Raw genomic sequence first — 15688 nt, 5'->3', positions numbered from 1 at the left:
CATGTGACAGTTCAGTGAGGTGTAAGGGTGTGAGGGAGATTTAGGTCGCCATGGTGATTATGGGATATGTGTGTGTGAGGGGGGTCACCCAGATGCCCTTATTCAATATGGCGCCCGTGGGGCCAGGATGGGGGCGGGGGACTTCGTGTGCCCTCAGTTAAGATGGCGTCCGGACGGTGCTGGGGATTTTCCCTTTCTGAAAATGGCGCTGGCCGCGGCTCGGACGAGATTTACCCTCAGTCAATATGGCGCCGCTGTTGCCCTTTGCCAACATGGCGGCCCCCGCTGCGCCCTTCCTAAGATGGCGGCCGGCTCCTCCTGTCCCTTTGTCAAAATGGCGGCGCTGGGATCACTCAGGCCCGTTTCCAAGGGGGCGGTGCCCAGCGTCGTTCCAAGATGGTGGCCGTTGCCCTTTTCCAATATGGCCGCGGCTTCGCGGCTTCTCCTCCCCCAAGATGGCGTCTCGCAGCCTGAGGGCGGAAGTGCGTGAGGCCGCCGCGCAGGGTGCGCTGCCCTCTCCCAAGATGGCGGAGGCGGAGTGGCGCTGGGCCGGGGACGGGGCGAGCAGCAGCAGCAGCGGGGACGAAGAGGGGGAGGGGCAGGGGGCTCCCCCGCGGCGGGTCTATTTGCCGGGCCGGGGCCCCCCGCCGGGACCGGGCGAGGAGCTGGTGATGGACGAGGAGGCCTATGTGCTGTACCACCGGGCGGGCACGGGTCAGCGCCGGCGGGGGGCACAGAGACGTGGGGCTGCACTGTGGGGCGGGCAGGGTGGACACAGAGACGTGGGGCTGCAGTGTGGGGTGGGCACAGAGACGTGGGGCTGCACTGTGGGGCGGGCAGGGGGTGGGGTGGGCACAGAGACGTGGGGCTGCACTGTGGGGCGGGCAGGGTGGACACAGAGACGTGGGGCTGCAGTGTGGGGTGGGCACAGAGACGTGGGGCTGCACTGTGGGGCGGGCAGGGGGTGGGGTGGGCACAGAGACGTGGGGCTGCACTGTGGGGCAGGCAGGGGGTGGGGTGGGCACAGAGACGTGGGGCGGGCAGGGGGTGGGGTGGGCACAGAGACGTGGGGCTGCAGTGTGGGGTGGGCACAGAGACGTGGGGCTGCACTGTGGGGCGGGCAGGGGGTGGGGTGGGCACAGAGACGTGGGGCTGCACTGTGGGGCAGACAGGAGGACATGGGTTGAGGACAGGCCATGGGCCAGGAGGGTATGGGGCAGTCAGGGGGGCACTGGACGGGCGCAGGGGGTGACAGGCCAGGGGTGCGGGGCACATGCTCAGCAGTGGGGCTCACCCCTTTTCTCCCCACAGGCGCCCCCTGTCTGAGTTTCGACGTGGTGCCCGACCCGCTGGGCCAGGAGCTTGGCCGCTTCCCGCTCAGCCTGCAGCTCTGTGCCGGCACCCAGGCCGAGAGCGCCCAGGCCAACAGGTCAGCCCCGGGGGGCGGCCGTGGGGCAGAGACACAGCCCCCCACCCTGCTTCTCCCCAGAGAGGGAGAGACCCCCGTGTGCTCTCCAAGACCCCTGCCCAGGGAGCCCCGTTTCTCAGCGCTGCCCCAGGTCAGGCACTGCGGGGCACCCCCAGGAGCGCTTGCTGCTCGCCCAGGCGCGCCCCGTCTGCCCGGGCACTGCGGGGGGGTGAGCGGCTGCCCGGGGTGAGGGCAGGAGACCCCGAGCGGAAGTAGCTCCGTTCCCAGGGGCACGGCCAGGCCTGGCCCCAGCCCGCCCCGCAGGGCACCCCAGCCGCAACTTGCAACAAACACCCCCCGACTTCAGCCCCGCCCCAGGCTGGGAGCCGGCCCGACCCGCCCGCGAGTGGGGAGCGCGCGCCTCTTCCCCTGCCCGGGCGCCGGCACCCCCCGAGCACAGAGCCCTGGGCGGTCACCCGCGGCCACCCCTGGTGTCCCCCAGAAACCCCCTGCCTGACCCACAGAGGGGGGGCTGGCTCCCTGTGGCCCTTGATCTCCATGCTGAGCCGGTGACAGGGTTCAGGCCAGCGCCCCCTAGAGGGGAGAGGCCCTGGGCCCCATTCCGCGGGGCGCAGGGGCTGGTGGGGCCCCTGGCTGAGGGCAGGGCTCAGGGGGTCCCTCTCTCCGCCAGGCTGCTGGTGATGAAGATGCACAATCTGCACCGCACGGGGGCGGGTGCCGAGAGCAGCAACAGCGACGAGGACGACGACGAGGAGGAGGAGAAGAAGCCGCAGCTGGAGCTGGCCATGATCCCCCACTACGGGGGCATCAACCGCGTTCGGGTACGGCCCCCCAGCACCGAGCCCCCCCCCAGCACAGCACCACCTGTCGAGCCCCCCCCAGCACCGTGCCCCCCTGAGCAGAGTCCCCACCAGCGCAGCGCCCCCCGACGAGCTCCCCCCCACCCCCAGTGCGGCATCCCCTGCTCCCAGCAGCACAGGGGGCATTGGGGCCCGCGCCCCCAAGCGAGCCTCCCCCTCCTGCCTAGCGTCCCCTCAGCACAGCACCCTTCCCCCGCCCCAACAGCACAGTGCCCCCTTCCCCCATGCTGGGGTTAACCCTTTCCTTCCTGGCAGGTCACCCAGCTGGGCGGGACGCAGGTGGCTGCCGTCTGGTCGGAGAAGGGGCAGGTGGAGATTTACGACCTACAGCGCCCCCTGGTGGCCATCTCAGACCCTCAGGCCATGGCCACCTTTCTGCGGGAGGAGCAGGCCAAAATCAAACCCCTCTTCTCCTTTGCCGGACACATGACTGAGGGCTTTGCCATGGACTGGTCCCCCATGGTGCCCGGTGAGCCGAGGGTCGCCGGGTGGCAGGGGGCTGCGGGTCGGGAGTGAGGGGCACCGGCAGAGCTGGGGGAGCCCAGGGCTGGGCTAGCAGGGGGCTGCGGGTCGGGAGTGAGGGGCACCGGCAGAGCTGGGGGTGACGGGGCTATGGGTTGGGAGTGAGGGGCGCTAGCTGTGGGAGCTCCCTGTGACCCCAGCTCTGCCCCCACCCGCAGGGCGTCTCGTGACTGGTGACTCAAACAAGAACATTCACCTGTGGAGCCCCAAGGCGGACGGGACGTGGCACGTGGACCAGCGCCCCTTCACCGCCCACACCGCCTCCGTGGAGGACCTGCAGTGGTCGCCGACAGAAGCCACAGTGAGTGGCAGTCCTGCCAGGAGAAACAGGGCACTGGGGTAGACGGGCCTCTGGGGCTGATCCTGGGGGCGGGGCGGGGGGGACACCAGGGTAGACGGCCACATGGGGCTGATCCTGGGGGCAGGGCACGGTACTAGGGTAGATGGGCCCATGGGGCTGATCTGGAGGGGCAGGGCGGTGGGGACACCGGGGTAGATGGGCCCCTGGCAGGTGGCCACGCTGCCCTGACCCCCTCTCGCCCAGGTGTTTGCCTCGTGCTCGGCGGACGGGTCCATCCGGGTGTGGGACGTGCGGGCGGCGCCGGGCCGGGCCTGCATGCTGACGGCCAGCCGGGCCCATGCCAGCGACGTCAACGTCATCAGCTGGAACCGCCACGAGCCCTTCCTCCTCAGCGGGGGGGACGACGGGGCCCTGCGCGTCTGGGACCTGCGCCTCTTCCAGGTCGGTGCCCCCTGGGCTCCCCCAGGTCTCTTGGGGGCTCCCCTCAGCTCTGCCGGTGCCCCTCACTCCCGACCCGCAGCCCCCTGCTAGCCCAGCCCTGGGCTCCACCCCCCGAGGCTCTGCCGGTGCCCCTCACTCCCGACCCGCAGCCCCCTGCTAGCCCAGCCCTGGGCTTCCCCCCAGGCTCTGCCGGTGCCCCTCACTCCCGACCCGCAGCCCGCTGCTAGCCCCGCCCTGGGCCCCCCCCACAGCTCTGCCGGTGCCCCTCACTCCCGACCCGCAGCCTGCTGCTAGCCCAGCCCTGGGCTCCCCCCCAGGCTCTGCCGGTGCCCCTCACTCCCAACCCGCAGCCCCCTGCTAGCCCAGCCCTGGGCTTCCTCCCAGGCTCTGCCGGTGCCCCTCACTCCCGACCCGCAGCCTGCTGCTAGCCCAGCCCTGGGCTCCCCCCCAGGCTCTGCCGGTGCCCCTCACTCCCAACCCGCAGCCCCCTGCTAGCCCAGCCCTGGGCTTCCTCCCAGGCTCTGCCGGTGCCCCTCACTCCCGACCCGCAGCCTGCTGCTAGCCCAGCCCTGGGCTCCCCCCCAGGCTCTGCCGGTGCCCCTCACTCCCAACCCACAGCCCCCCTCACCACTGCCCTCTCCCCCCACAGACGGGCACGAGCGTGGCGACCTTCAAGCAGCACACAGCGCCCATCACCTCGGTGGAGTGGCACCCCGCGGACGGGGGGGTGTTTGCGGCCGCCGGTGCGGACAACCAGGTGACCCAGTGGGACCTGGCGGTGGAGCGGGACCAGGAGGGGGAGGGGGAGAGCGAGGATGACCCGGCCCTGGCCTCCATCCCCCCCCAGCTGCTCTTCGTGCACCAGGGAGAGACCGACATCAAGGAGCTGCACTGGCAGCCCCAGTGCCCGGGGGTCCTGATCACCACCGCCCTGTCCGGCTTCACCGTCTTCCGCACCATCAGCGTCTGACGGGGTGCAGGCGGGGGGCGAGAGCCTGGAGCCTCCCCCTTGCAGATGGACCATTCCAAGTGGGGCTGCTCCCATTACACAGAATGGGGAGAAAGCTTGGGGGGTGGAGGACTTGGTCTGTTCCATATATCGGCTGCTACCATTGCACTGGCAACAAGGGGAGATTCCCCAGACAAGGAGCCGCAACACAAGCTTTCCCCCTCCTTGCTCCATGCAGTTGGACTGTTCCAGTTAGTGGCTGCTACCATTCCATGAAATGGGGGGGACGACGACAGTGTTATCCACCTCCTTGCAGATAGAGTATGCCAACTGCTACCATTGGTCAGAATTTGGGGGTTGGTGGTGGCTGGACCTAGACCTTTCCATTCTGCATGGGGGGGAACACCCCTCTAGAAAATGCAGTGTTCTGCGGCTTGTTTTTGGGAACTACCATCTAATGTGGATATGGGAGGGGCTGATTTCAAGCTAATTTCCCCCTCAATTGTACATGGCTTGGTCTGAATTTGGTTGCTACTACTTGGGATGGGGGGGTCATCATCTCCATTTTATTGTGATTACTCCAGAGGCTACCAATTTTGCATAGGTGGAGGGAGAAGAGTTGGTTCACTCCAACTATATTTTTGGGTGCTGCCACCATACAGTGATGGGGGGGGGGGAAGCTCGCTCCCAGGGGGTAGAGGGATGGGAGACAGACCCCAAAATACAGAGGGGGGCAGGAGGGTGTCACAGTCAGGTCCCTCCCACTTTAACCCCAGATTGGGGGAGGGGTCCACTGTCTCTTCCCCCCCCCCCCATGGGCCCTGCCTGGGGGGGCAGGTTAGTACATAATATCTATTTTCTGGCAAGTTCAGTTTTAATTAAAGAAAAAAAGTTTATAACCTACTGGGGTCTGGTCAATCTGGGGGGGGACCCAGCTCTGCCTGAGGCCTCCCCCGATCCACAGCCCCTCCTTATCGCTGCCCTGCCCCCCCCCAGCCCTGCCGGTGCCCCTCACTCCCGACCCCCAGCCCCCTGCTAGCCCGGCACTAGGCTCCCCCACCCTTCCAGTTCTGCTGCTGCCTCGTCTTTATTAACATCCCTTGTTCACCGCTCAGCCCCGAGCCGGCAGCCCCCCCCAGCAGCGTCCCCTCCTGCCCCGGCTGGCTTTGTTCCGGGGGGAGGGGTGCTCAGTGCCTGGTTGGGAGCAGATTGTGCCCCCCCACCAGTCCAGTTCCTGGCTGTCCCACGGGAGGGGTCACTGCAGCCCGCTCCACTGCAGAGAGGTGAAGGCGAGGGCGCCGCTCGGGCCTGGCGAGCAGAGCAGCAGGGTCTTCTTGACGCCGGTGCCCAGGCGGGCGGCTGCCACCAGGGTGCGGAGCGGGAGGGGGGCCCCCTGAGGGCAGCACAGCGCGATGTAGTGGGCATGGAACCGCAGGGGGTCGCCTGCAGGGGAGAGGCCGAAGGGGAAGGAGTCAGGCCAGATGCCCCCTGCCCCAATCCCTCCCCCGAGCACCCCCCCTCAACCCATCCCCTCCCCCACTTCTGGGACCAACAATGTCCCCACCCACCTCCATGCGCCCCTCCCCAGGGCTGGCCAGCATCCCCTGCCCCATTTCCCCCAGGCTGTGGCCAGCCCCCCCCACACCTACCTGGGTACACAAGGAAGTCTCCCCCAAACTTGCTCCCTCCGGACAGGTAGTATCCCCTGCCCCACAGCTCGCGGAAGACGCGGTACCGGGCCTCGTGGGCCGGGCAGCCGGCGTGAGGCCAGTCCGGGGAGGGGGAGGTCCAGTCCACCCGCTCGACCTGCCCCGGGTGCCGCCGGGCCGTGGGCAGCTGGACCATCATGGAGCCCCGGGGCAGGACGAAGGGCGAATCCAGGAGCCCCGAATCCTCCGCAGTGTCTGAGAGCAAAGAGAGCAACAGGCTAGGAGAAGCCGGGGCTGGAGTGCAGCTGCATCTGGGGTGGGGTACAGGGGCTGGTTATACAGGGACCCCTCACCCACCACTGAGATGTGGTCCCTCTGGGGTGGGGCGCAGGGGCCGGGTATATGGGGGCCTGGCACTGATCCACAAATGAGTTCCCCCCCCCCCCCTGGGCCCAGCACTGACAAACAGAGGAGAGCCCCCCTTTCTCTGCAGTCCCTGGGTTTCCGCAGCAGGTCTCCCCTCCGAGCCCCAGCCCCACCTGGCGTCTCCCCGCGCTGCTCTCTGCGACGGGCTCGGCCCTGGGCGATGCGCTCGGCCAGCCGGGCCAGCAGGGCCCCCCTCTCTGCCCCAGCCAGGCGCTGCTGCTCCTGGTAGCTCTCCTCCAGCTCCCGCTGGTAGGCCTCCACCTCGGACGCCTGGGTTCGGGGGAGAGGGGGTTAGCTCCGGGATGGGGTGCACGGCACAGCCATCTCCCCACAGCATCCCCGCCCCCAAACATGCTCCGCCCCCCCCGCCGCTGCACCTTGCCCTGTGCCCGAGCTGGTGCCCCATTCTCTGCCCCCCTGAGCCAGCCAGTCCCTGCCCTGGGGCTGGATCAGCACCCCCTGGAGGAGCAAGGCCCCAGGTCCCTCACCTGGGTCGGTTCCTCCCCCTCCGCCGGGGGCTGGATCTCGGTGCCCCTCACCAGGACGGCTGCGCCCAGCTCGGCAAGCAGCCGGGCCTCCTCGGGGAGCAGCTGCAGGGGGAGGCCCAGGCGGGCGTTCTGCCGGGGCTTGCGGGCCAGCGCCCCCACCAGGGTCCCCACCAGCCGGAACCGCTCACGGATCTCCCTGGCGTCCTCCACGCTCCACACGAGAGCCGCCCCCTCCAGCACGTGGATCCGGATCATGGTGCCACGCCAGCTGCAGAGAGGGGAGTGGCAAGGGTGGGGGGTGTGGCCCCTCTGGGGCAGGGCACGGGGGCTGGTTACATGGGGACACCTCGCCCAGCGCGGAGATGCAGCCACTTCTGGGGCGGGGCACAACAATCCCAGCATGCTCTGGGGCAGGGGGTGCCACAATCCCAGCATGCCCCACTGCCAGGGCCAGGCCCCCAGCGTGGGTGGGGGGCAATCCCATCATGCCCTGGGGCTAGGGGTCCCAAGTTGGGATGGAGGGGGTGCACTTCAATCCCATCATGCCCTGGGGCTAGGGGTCCCAAGTTGGGATGGAGGGGGCGCACTTCAATCCCATCATGCCCTGGGGCTAGGGAGGCCAAGCCCCGCTGACGCCCCAGAGGATGCTGGGAAAGCCCTTTTCAGGGCACCTGGTTCTGGCCACATGGTGGTGATCCCTTTAAATGGCCACACCCACCCACACCAAGTCCCGCCCCCTGCCCCAAGGCATTCTGGGAGTCCCATTCTTAAAAACCCTCCATTGGCACCCCCCACCCGCCCACACACACACAGAAAGGATTCTGGGAACAGTTTGTTAAAGGGCCACACACTAAAAATAAAAAACCGCTGCCCCTTCCCCGCAAGGTATTCTGGGTAACCCTTTCTTAAAAGGCCACCCCCCCCCAAAAGGAATTCTGGGAAATTCTTAAAGAGCCACACGCACCTATACCAAACGCTGCTTCTTTCCCCCAGGGGATTGTGGGTAATCCCCCCTCCACACCCCCCTTCCGTAGTTCACTCACCTTCACCCCTGGGCTCCCCTGCACCCAGCTCTGGGGTGGACCTGGGGCTGTTTGCAAAGCAAACTGGCCGGTCCCTCTCTCTGCTGCTGCAAGGCGAGGGGGGGCGGGGTTCTTGCAGCTGAGCGACGGCCCCATTGGCCAATACCCGAGGAGGGGCGGAGAGTTGGTGGGGGGGGTGTTGAACATTGCAGGGCCCAATGGGTGCAGGGCGTGAAGGAAGTGAGCAGGGGGCGGGCGGACGGGCAGGCAGCGCGGCTGCAAAGTGAGGGGCTGGGTGGGTGGGGGAGGGAATCGCTCGCAGGGGTGTGAATCCCTGCACCGGGTCCCGCAGGGGTGTGAATTCGTGCATAGGAGCCCCAGGGGTGTGAATCCGTGCAAAGGCACCCCCGGGTGCGAATTCTGTACTGACCCCATCGGAAGAAGTTGGTGTCGGGTGCTGGTGAGTAACGCTGTGAACTTGAGGCGTGTGGGGCTGCACTTGAATTGTGGGGAGGGGGGAGAAGTTCCAGGGTGTTTTCCATCCCCACCTGATGTGGGGTTCCCACTGCTTCTCAGCCCCCCTCCTGTCCCCCCTAGCTGGACTGCTAATCTGGGGGTGAGCTGCAGCAGGGGGGAGCTGGGTGTTTGTCTTGTGTTTGTACAGCGCCTGGCACAAGGGGGCGGGGCAAGGAGCTACTGTAATACACCTAATAAATAACGTACAGCCCCTGGCGCAATGGGTGCGGGGCTGCGAGCTACCGTAATCCACCTAATAAATAATGTACAGCGCCTGGCACAATGAGGGCCTGGTTTGGGACTAGGGACCCTAGGAGTTCCCCTAATGGAGAGGATTAATGGGTGAGATTAAACTGCGTGGGGCATGTACCCCTCTCTCCCCAGCACCAGCAATGGCTAATGTGGGGGGTGAACTGCGTGGATTAGAGACTGGAAGGGATTAAGGCAGCTAGCGGCCCAGGGTTTAGCTGGAGGTGGAAGGAGCAGGGAGCCCATGTGGGATAGATCTCAGGAGCCCAGCCCTCACCCCCCCCCCCCAGTCTAACCACTAGACCCCACTTGCTGAGGGGTTTGTGCCGCCGGGTGTGGGGGGGAGTGTCGGGGGGGTGGGGGGCTGGGCAGTGGCCACTGGGGGCAACAAGGCAGCTTGATAGTCCCTGGTGGATGAACTAGGGCAGAGATACTGGCCCGGCAGAGGACACCCTGCAACTTCCCTCCCCCACAACTCCCCATTCTACCTCACATACGCACTGAGCCCCCCCTCCCCCCCACGCAGCCCCCAACTATACTGCCTTAGCGCCCACCCCCCAAGGCTGGGTCTCTGTGGCTCGTCCAGCCCATGGCCACTCAGCTGCGGGGGGGCCAGGGGGCACCTGGATGGGCTGGGCGATGGGGGCTCCTGGGAGCGGGACTGAGACCTGGCAAACTCGATACACCCCCAGGCCATGGAATGAGAGCAATGGACAGGGGAGAGGCCCGTGCCCCATTCCCTGCCCCCCTGAGCCAGCCAGTCCCTGCCCTGGGGCCGGATCTCCCCTCCCTGCTCTTCCCCTACCACCTACAGAGGAGCTGAGCCGTCAGCGCCCCCTGCAGCTGCTGCTCCCCGCTCCGGTGGGGTGGGTGGGCTGTGGAACTGCCTGACACTGTTTTTCCTCCTGCGACAGAACTGGGATGACCCCGGAGGAGTGGACCTACCTGACCGTGCTGCTTTTCTCTATCCCCATTGGCTTTGTCTTCAAGAGAGGGGGTGAGTGACTCCAGCTGGGGGGGGGGGTGTAACTCTGGCCCCTCCCCTTCGTGCCATGGCTGGGGGGGGACAGGGATTGGGGCTAGAAAAAATCCCACCAAAGAGACTCCCCCCCCCTTTCCCTCCAACAAGGGCCCTTCCCCACATTCCCTCCGGTATGCCCCACCCAGCCCCATCTGCAGTTTCCTCACGTCAGCTTCCTCTTGCAAGATTTCCTCTCTCCACTCCGGTTGAGCTCTTGGGGTGGGGTGGGGGGGTTGGGTTGTGTCTCGAGTTAGAATGGGTTTGGAGGTATTTTAGGGGGGCTGGTGTGTGTGGGCAGGGAACCCTGGCACTAGCTTCCCCCTGCCAGTCTTGTAGTAGAAGCTGCTGGACTCTGGGGTCCCATCGATAGGGGATGCGTGTTTGGGGGTACAGGATCCCCACCACCTTCTGAACTCCCTTGTGCCCCATTCCCTGCCCCATGAGCCAACCAACCCCCCTCCCCAGGGCTGGGTGGGAGCCAGTGCCCCCTAGAGAGGAGAGACCCTGTGCCCCATTCCCCGCCCAGGGTCACCCTAAGTCCCAGCTGACTTTGCTGCTGGGGGATCTCAGTGGCAAGGGAGCTGGGATCTGATCTGTGTCTCTTTCCTCCCCTCCCCCCGCCAGGATACCGAGTGAAGCAGTTTGGGGGGGCAGCCGTGGGGCTGCTCCTGACGCTGATCACCTGCAACATCCACACCTTGCACTCCCTGGTCACCATCCTGGGCACATGGGTCATCCTCAGCCTCTCCCCCCGGTATGGAAGGAGCCAGGACACCTGGGTTCTATCCCTGGCTCTGGGAGAGGAGTGGGGTCTACTGGGTAGAGTGTGTGTGTGGGGGGGCGATTTTGGGAGCTGTGGCGAGATGGGGGGGCCTGGAGCTAAGCAGGGGATTCTGGGAGCTGGGAGGGGTTGGGGGGGTGATGGGAGCAGGGGATTCTGGGAGTGTGGCCAATGAACCCGCCCTCTGCCCCAGGTCCTGTCACTACCTGACCCTCGGCTGGACCTTCTCCTATCTACTCTTCTTCCGGATGGTGACTTTCTTCGGGCTGCCGGCCCCCACCCCCTTCACCAACGCCGTGCAGCTGCTGCTGACCCTCAAGGTGCTGCAGGGGGCGGGGCAGGGAGGCTCAGCAGGGGGCGCTCTGGCCTCCCGGTCACTGTTGGCCCCTCTGGGGCACTAGGGGGCGCTGCACCATGGTGGCGGGGGTTGGGGGGGCGTGGTGCAGTGGCAGTGGTCCCGTAGGGGGCGCTGTGCTGTATCGTGGGGCGCGGGGGGGGCCCTGTGGTGTGGTGGTGAGGCACTGGGGGGCGCTGTGTCACGGGGCGTGGGGGGGCCCCGTGGTGTGGTGGGGAGGCACTGGGGGGCACTGTGTCGCGGGGCGTGGGGGGGCCCTGTGGTGTGGTGGTGAGGCACTGGGGGGCGCTGTGTCGCGGGGGGGCCCCGTGGTGAGGCACTGGGGGGCGCTGTGTCGTGGGGCGTGGGGGGGGCCCGTGGTGTGGTGGTGAGGCACTGGGGGGCGCTGTGTCGTGGGGCGTGGGGGGCGCTGTGGTGTGGTGCTGAGGCACTGGGGGGCCCTGTGTCGCGGGGCGCGGGGGGGGCCCCGTGGTGTGGTGGTGAGGCACTGGGGGGCGCTGTGTCGCGGGGCGTGGGAGAGGCCCGTGGTGTGGTGGTGAGGCACTGGGGGGCGCTGTGTCGTGGGGGGGCCCCGTGGTGTGGTGGTGAGGAACTGGGGGGCCCTGTGTCATGGTGTGGTGGTGAGGCCCGGGGGGCGCGGTGCCGCAGCAGTGGTCCCGTAGGGGGCGCTCACCCTGTGGGTTGCGCCCCCTGCCCTAGATGGTGAGCCTGGCCAATGAGGTGCAGGAGATCAGCCAGGCCAAGAAGCAGGACGTGACCTCCTTCACCAAGGTCCCCGCCCTTGGGCTGATCCCCAGCGTGCCGGGGCTGGGCCCGACCCTCTGCTACGGTTACTGCTACGTGGGGCTCATGACAGGTACGCGGCGGGCGGCCGGACACCTGGGTCCTCTCCCCGGCTCTGGGAGGGGAGCGGGGGCTAGTGGTTGGGGGGGGGCTGCTGGGAACCAGGACTCCTGGGTTCGCTCCCTGGCTCTGGGAAGGGAGTGGGGCTAGTGGTTAGAGGTGGGGTGGGGGGGCTGGGAGCCAGGACTCCTGGGTTCACTCCCCTGCTCTGTGAGGGGACGGGGTCCAGCCGGAGTCTTTCCCACTGTTACCTTTAACTGCATTTCCCCCCCTTTCCCCCATCCTGGCCTCCTTCCTCATCTGCCCCCCCTCCCCCACCATACTCCCCCCCCTTTCCTGCCACCCTCCATCCCCCGCCAGGCCCCTTCTACCGCTACAGGACCTACCTGGACTGGCTGCAGCAGCCGGACTCCCAGGCCATCCCCAGCTGGCGCCCCCTGCTGGCGCGGGCCCGGCTGGTCCCGGTCTACGGGCTGCTCTTCCTGGGGGCCGCGTGGCTCTTCCCGCTGGACTACGTGCGGAGCGAGGCCTTCGACGCCCGGGCGCTGCCCTTCCGCCTCTTCTACATGGTGCCCATCTTCTTCGTCTTCCGCATGCGCTTCTACGTGGCCTGGCTCTGCGCAGAGTGCGGCTGCATCGCGGCTGCCTTTGGGGCCTACCCCACGGCCGCCCGCTCCCGCCCCGGCGGGGGCCCCACCGCCCACTGCCCCAGGTGCGCCCGCGGGCCTGCCCCTCTGGGGCGCCAGCTCTCACCTGGCCCCAGGGCAGGGACAGGCTGGCTCAGGGGGGCGGGGAATGGGGCCCGGGGCCTTTCCCCTCTAGGGGGCGCCGGCTCCCACCCGGCCCAGGGCAGGGACTGGCTGGCTCAGGGGGGCGGGGAGTGGGGCCCGGGGCCTTTCCCCTGTAGGGGGCGCCGGCTCCCACCTGGCCGCAGGGCAGGGACTGGCTGGCTCAGGGGGGTGGGGAGTGGGGCCCGGGGCCTTTCCCCTGTAGGGGATGCCGGCTCCCACCCGGCCCCAGGGCAGGGACTGGCTGGCTCAGGGGGGTGGGGAGTGGGGCCCGGGGCCTTTCCCCTGTAGGGGATGCCGGCTCCCACCCGGCCCCAGGGCAGGGACTGGCTGGCTCAGGGGGGTGGGGAGTGGGGCCCAGGGCCTTTCCTCTCTAGGGGGCGCCGGCTCCCACCCGGCCCCAGGGCAGGGACAGGCTGGCTCAGGGGGGCGGGGAATGGGGCCCGGGGCCTTTCCCCTCTAGGGGGCGCCGGCTCCCACCCGGCCCCAGGGCAGGGACAGGCTGGCTCAGGGGGGCGGGGAATGGGGCCCGGGGCCTTTCCCCTGTAGGGGGCGCCGGCTCCCATCCGGCCCCAGGGCGAGGTCTCATTCCCTCTCACTGACTGCTCTCCCCACCCCAGCACGGAGGAGGGGGCTCCAGGGGCGGCGCCCCCTGAGTACGACTACGAGACCATCAAGAACATCGACCCGTACGGCACCGACTTCTGCGTGCGGGTGCGGGACGGCATGCGGTACTGGAACATGACCGTGCAGTGGTGGCTGGCCCAATACATCTACAAGAACGCCCCCTTCCGCTCCTACGTCATGAGGTGGGGGACACGGGGAGCCATGAGGGGGAGACCATTGTGTGTGGGGGGGCCTCGAAGATCCTGGGGGGGTCATGGGGAGAACTCGGAAATCTGGGGGGGGTCTCGTGGGGACGCTCGCTGATCAGGTGGCTCACGGGGGGGGGGCTTGGAGATCCCGGGGAAAGGGGGGGGTCAGATGGGGGGGCTCAGAGATCTGGGGGGTCCTGTGAAGGGGGGGGCCTTGTGGCAGGGGGGAGGCTGAGGGTCCCAATATGGGGCATGAAGGGGAAATCGTGGGTGGGGGGTGTCACATGGGGAGGGGGCATGGATACTGGAGGCAGTGGGAGTCATGTGGGGGGGCTCATAGGCATGGGGGATTAGAGGTGAAATCTCTGGGGGCGTCAAATGGGGTGGGGGAGGGGGACTCACAAGAGGCTGGGGGTGGCTGAAGACTAGGAAGGGGAAGGAGGCAAACATGGGGGGGGCTCAGATCCCCCCCCCCACTAACCCTGCCCCCCCACCCCCCCAGGAGCGGCTGGACCATGCTGATTTCGGCCTATTGGCACGGCCTGCACCCCGGCTACTACCTCAGCTTCCTGACCATCCCGCTGTGCCTGGCGGCCGAGGGGGCGCTGGAGGCCGGGCTGCGGGGGCGCCGGGGGGCGGCGCCGGAGCCGGAGCCGGAGCGCTCGGGGGGCGCCTGGCTGCACTGGTTCCTCAAGATGCGGGCCTACGACTACATGTGCATGGGCTTCGTTCTGCGGGAGCTGGGCCCCACCCTGCGCTACTGGTGGGCCGTCTACTTCTGCGTCCACCTCGGGGCCCTGGGCCTGCTGCTGCTGGGCCGCGCCCTGCCCCGCTCTGCCCCCCGCGCCGCCGAGGGGCCGCGCCGAGCGGGGCCGCTGGGGGGCGGGGAATAGCCAGGGCGAGGGGGGGCGCCCACCCCGGGAGCCGCCTCCCCCCGGGGGCTGGGAACAGGACCCACACAGCGGCTCTGTGCTGGCCATGGAGGGGGGAGGGCCGAGGCAAATGGGGTGCCCCCCCCGATCGTCCCCTCTTTGCAGGCCCCCACCTCTCCTTGTGGCTGGCTGGGAGGGGGAACCTGCCCCAGACCTCCATGGGGGGGGAGAGCCTGAGCTGCTACCAGGCTTCCCCCAAGGGGTCTGGCAGGCCTGCCCCTCCCCCGCACTCTTGAGGGGGTGGGAGCCCTTCCCCCGCACAGGCAGATTCTCCCCTCGGCCCCGCAAGATCCCCAAATAAGAGGGTGGTTTCTACCCCTCCCCCCAGCCGATGCTTCACTGTGGCTTTAAAAGGGGGGTTCTCAAACGGGGGGGGTTGGGACTCCTCAGGGGGTCGTGAGGTTATTACATGGGGGGGGTCGCGAGCTGTCACCCTCCACACCAAACCCTGCTTGGCCTCCCAGCATTTATAATGGTGTTTAATATATCAACATTTGTTATTAATTGATGGGGGGGTGGGGGTCGCTCTCAGCGATCTGCTGTGGGAAAGGGGTCACCCGTACAAAAGTATGAGAACCGCTGGCTTGGGGACCAGCCTCCAAATGGGGGGGGAGATGGTTCCCACCAATTTTAAGCCAGGCGGGCCCCCCTCCATCTTGTGTGAAACAAATTGGCACCGTTCTCAGGCAGAGCCTTGAACGGGCCACATAACTCCCCCCCCAGCTGCTGGGGGGTTTGGGGGGAGAACGTCCCGCAGCATAGGCAGCTGGTCTGTGCTTAGCTGGGGGTGCGGCGGGGGGTCGCTGGTAGAAAGCCCCCCTCCCGCTCGGAGGTCTCTTTCCCTTTCCTATGCTATTAACCACTGGGGGAGGGGGGCATCTGGGGTGACAGGAGGGCTCAGGGTGGGGGGTCTCCTTTACCACCGCATCCCCCCCCCCCGCTGGGTTGTATTTCCATGCCGCGGGGGCGGCAGCTGCAGCAAATAAAGACTTGAAAACAACCCCCTGTCTGAGTGTCTCGCGCCCCCCCCCAGGAACCCCCCTCCATTAAGCCCCATTCCCCAGCCCCCTTGACCCCCATTTCCCAGCCCCCGGGGGCCCCCATTCCCCCGCCGCCCTTGACTCCCATTTCCCAGCCCCCGGGGGGCCCCCATTCCCCCGCCGCCCTTGACCCCCATTTCCCAGCCCCCGGGGGGCCCCCATTCCCCCGCCGCCCTTGACCCCCATTTCCCAGCCCCCGGGGGGCCCCCATTCCCCCGTCGCCCTTCACCCCCATTTCCCAGCCCCCAGGGACCCTCATTC

General features: G+C 67.8%; 3 protein-coding genes across 5 annotated transcripts; 2 read left to right on the top strand and 1 right to left on the bottom strand.

The window, feature by feature from the left end:
* Nucleotides 1-455: 455 nt before the first annotated feature.
* On the top strand, nt 456-5405 carry GRWD1 (glutamate rich WD repeat containing 1). The gene is made up of 7 exons (XM_048832598.2): nt 456-714; nt 1312-1429; nt 2100-2250; nt 2545-2758; nt 2970-3112; nt 3356-3553; nt 4203-5405. The coding sequence occupies exons 1-7, from the start codon at nt 456-458 to the stop codon at nt 4521-4523; spliced, it is 1404 nt and encodes a 467-aa protein (XP_048688555.2). The 3' UTR covers nt 4524-5405.
* On the bottom strand, nt 5358-8252 carry TSEN34 (tRNA splicing endonuclease subunit 34). 2 transcript variants are annotated; one of them, XM_048832637.2, is made up of 5 exons: nt 8109-8252; nt 7066-7333; nt 6691-6847; nt 6152-6406; nt 5358-5945 (listed from the first exon to the last, which is right to left on the bottom strand). In XM_048832637.2, the coding sequence occupies exons 2-5, from the start codon at nt 7318-7320 to the stop codon at nt 5758-5760; spliced, it is 855 nt and encodes a 284-aa protein (XP_048688594.2). In that variant the 5' UTR covers nt 7321-7333; nt 8109-8252; the 3' UTR covers nt 5358-5757. The 2 variants fall into 2 exon arrangements, with proteins under 2 accessions (XP_048688594.2, XP_048688596.2); XM_048832639.2 differs by having other exon boundaries at nt 7066-7374; nt 8109-8243.
* Nucleotides 8253-8381: 129 nt separating this feature from the next.
* MBOAT7 (membrane bound acylglycerophosphatidylinositol O-acyltransferase MBOAT7) lies at nt 8382-15387 on the top strand. Of its 2 annotated transcripts, XM_048832602.2 has the most exons (8): nt 8382-8547; nt 9767-9849; nt 10498-10627; nt 10848-10974; nt 11709-11865; nt 12213-12564; nt 13261-13449; nt 13958-15387. In XM_048832602.2, exons 2-8 carry the CDS (start codon nt 9774-9776, stop codon nt 14346-14348), a joined length of 1422 nt encoding a protein of 473 aa, XP_048688559.1. In that variant the 5' UTR covers nt 8382-8547; nt 9767-9773; the 3' UTR covers nt 14349-15387. The 2 variants fall into 2 exon arrangements, with proteins under 2 accessions (XP_048688559.1, XP_048688560.1); XM_048832603.2 differs by lacking the exon at nt 10498-10627 and having other exon boundaries at nt 8534-8547.
* The last annotated feature ends 301 nt before the right edge of the window (nt 15388-15688 follow it).

Source organism: Caretta caretta, chromosome 23 (genome assembly GCF_965140235.1).
Source record: "Caretta caretta isolate rCarCar2 chromosome 23, rCarCar1.hap1, whole genome shotgun sequence".
NCBI lineage: Eukaryota > Metazoa > Chordata > Testudines > Cheloniidae > Caretta > Caretta caretta.
This window is presented reverse-complemented; position numbering and strand designations above follow the sequence as displayed.

Excerpts from the sequence above, each read along its gene's own strand:
- GRWD1 (XM_048832598.2), top strand. The coding sequence starts at position 456 with ATGGCGTCTCGCAGCCTGAGGGCGGAAGTGCGTGAGGCCGCCGCGCAG. Across the intron at positions 1,430-2,099 it reads GAGAGCGCCCAGGCCAACAG|GCTGCTGGTGATGAAGATGC; the intron begins GTCAGCCCCGGG and ends TCTCTCCGCCAG. Across the intron at positions 2,759-2,969 it reads CTGGTCCCCCATGGTGCCCG|GGCGTCTCGTGACTGGTGAC; the intron begins GTGAGCCGAGGG and ends CCCCACCCGCAG.
- TSEN34 (XM_048832639.2), bottom strand. The coding sequence starts at position 8,243 with ATGGGGCCGTCGCTCAGCTGCAAGAACCCCGCCCCCCCTCGCCTTGCA. Across the intron at positions 6,848-7,065 it reads AGGGGGAGGAACCGACCCAG|GCGTCCGAGGTGGAGGCCTA; the intron begins GTGAGGGACCTG and ends CCCCGAACCCAG. Across the intron at positions 6,407-6,690 it reads GCAGCGCGGGGAGACGCCAG|ACACTGCGGAGGATTCGGGG; the intron begins GTGGGGCTGGGG and ends CTTTGCTCTCAG.
- MBOAT7 (XM_048832602.2), top strand. The coding sequence starts at position 9,774 with ATGACCCCGGAGGAGTGGACCTACCTGACCGTGCTGCTTTTCTCTATC. Across the intron at positions 10,975-11,708 it reads AGCTGCTGCTGACCCTCAAG|ATGGTGAGCCTGGCCAATGA; the intron begins GTGCTGCAGGGG and ends CCCCTGCCCTAG. Across the intron at positions 11,866-12,212 it reads CTACGTGGGGCTCATGACAG|GCCCCTTCTACCGCTACAGG; the intron begins GTACGCGGCGGG and ends ATCCCCCGCCAG.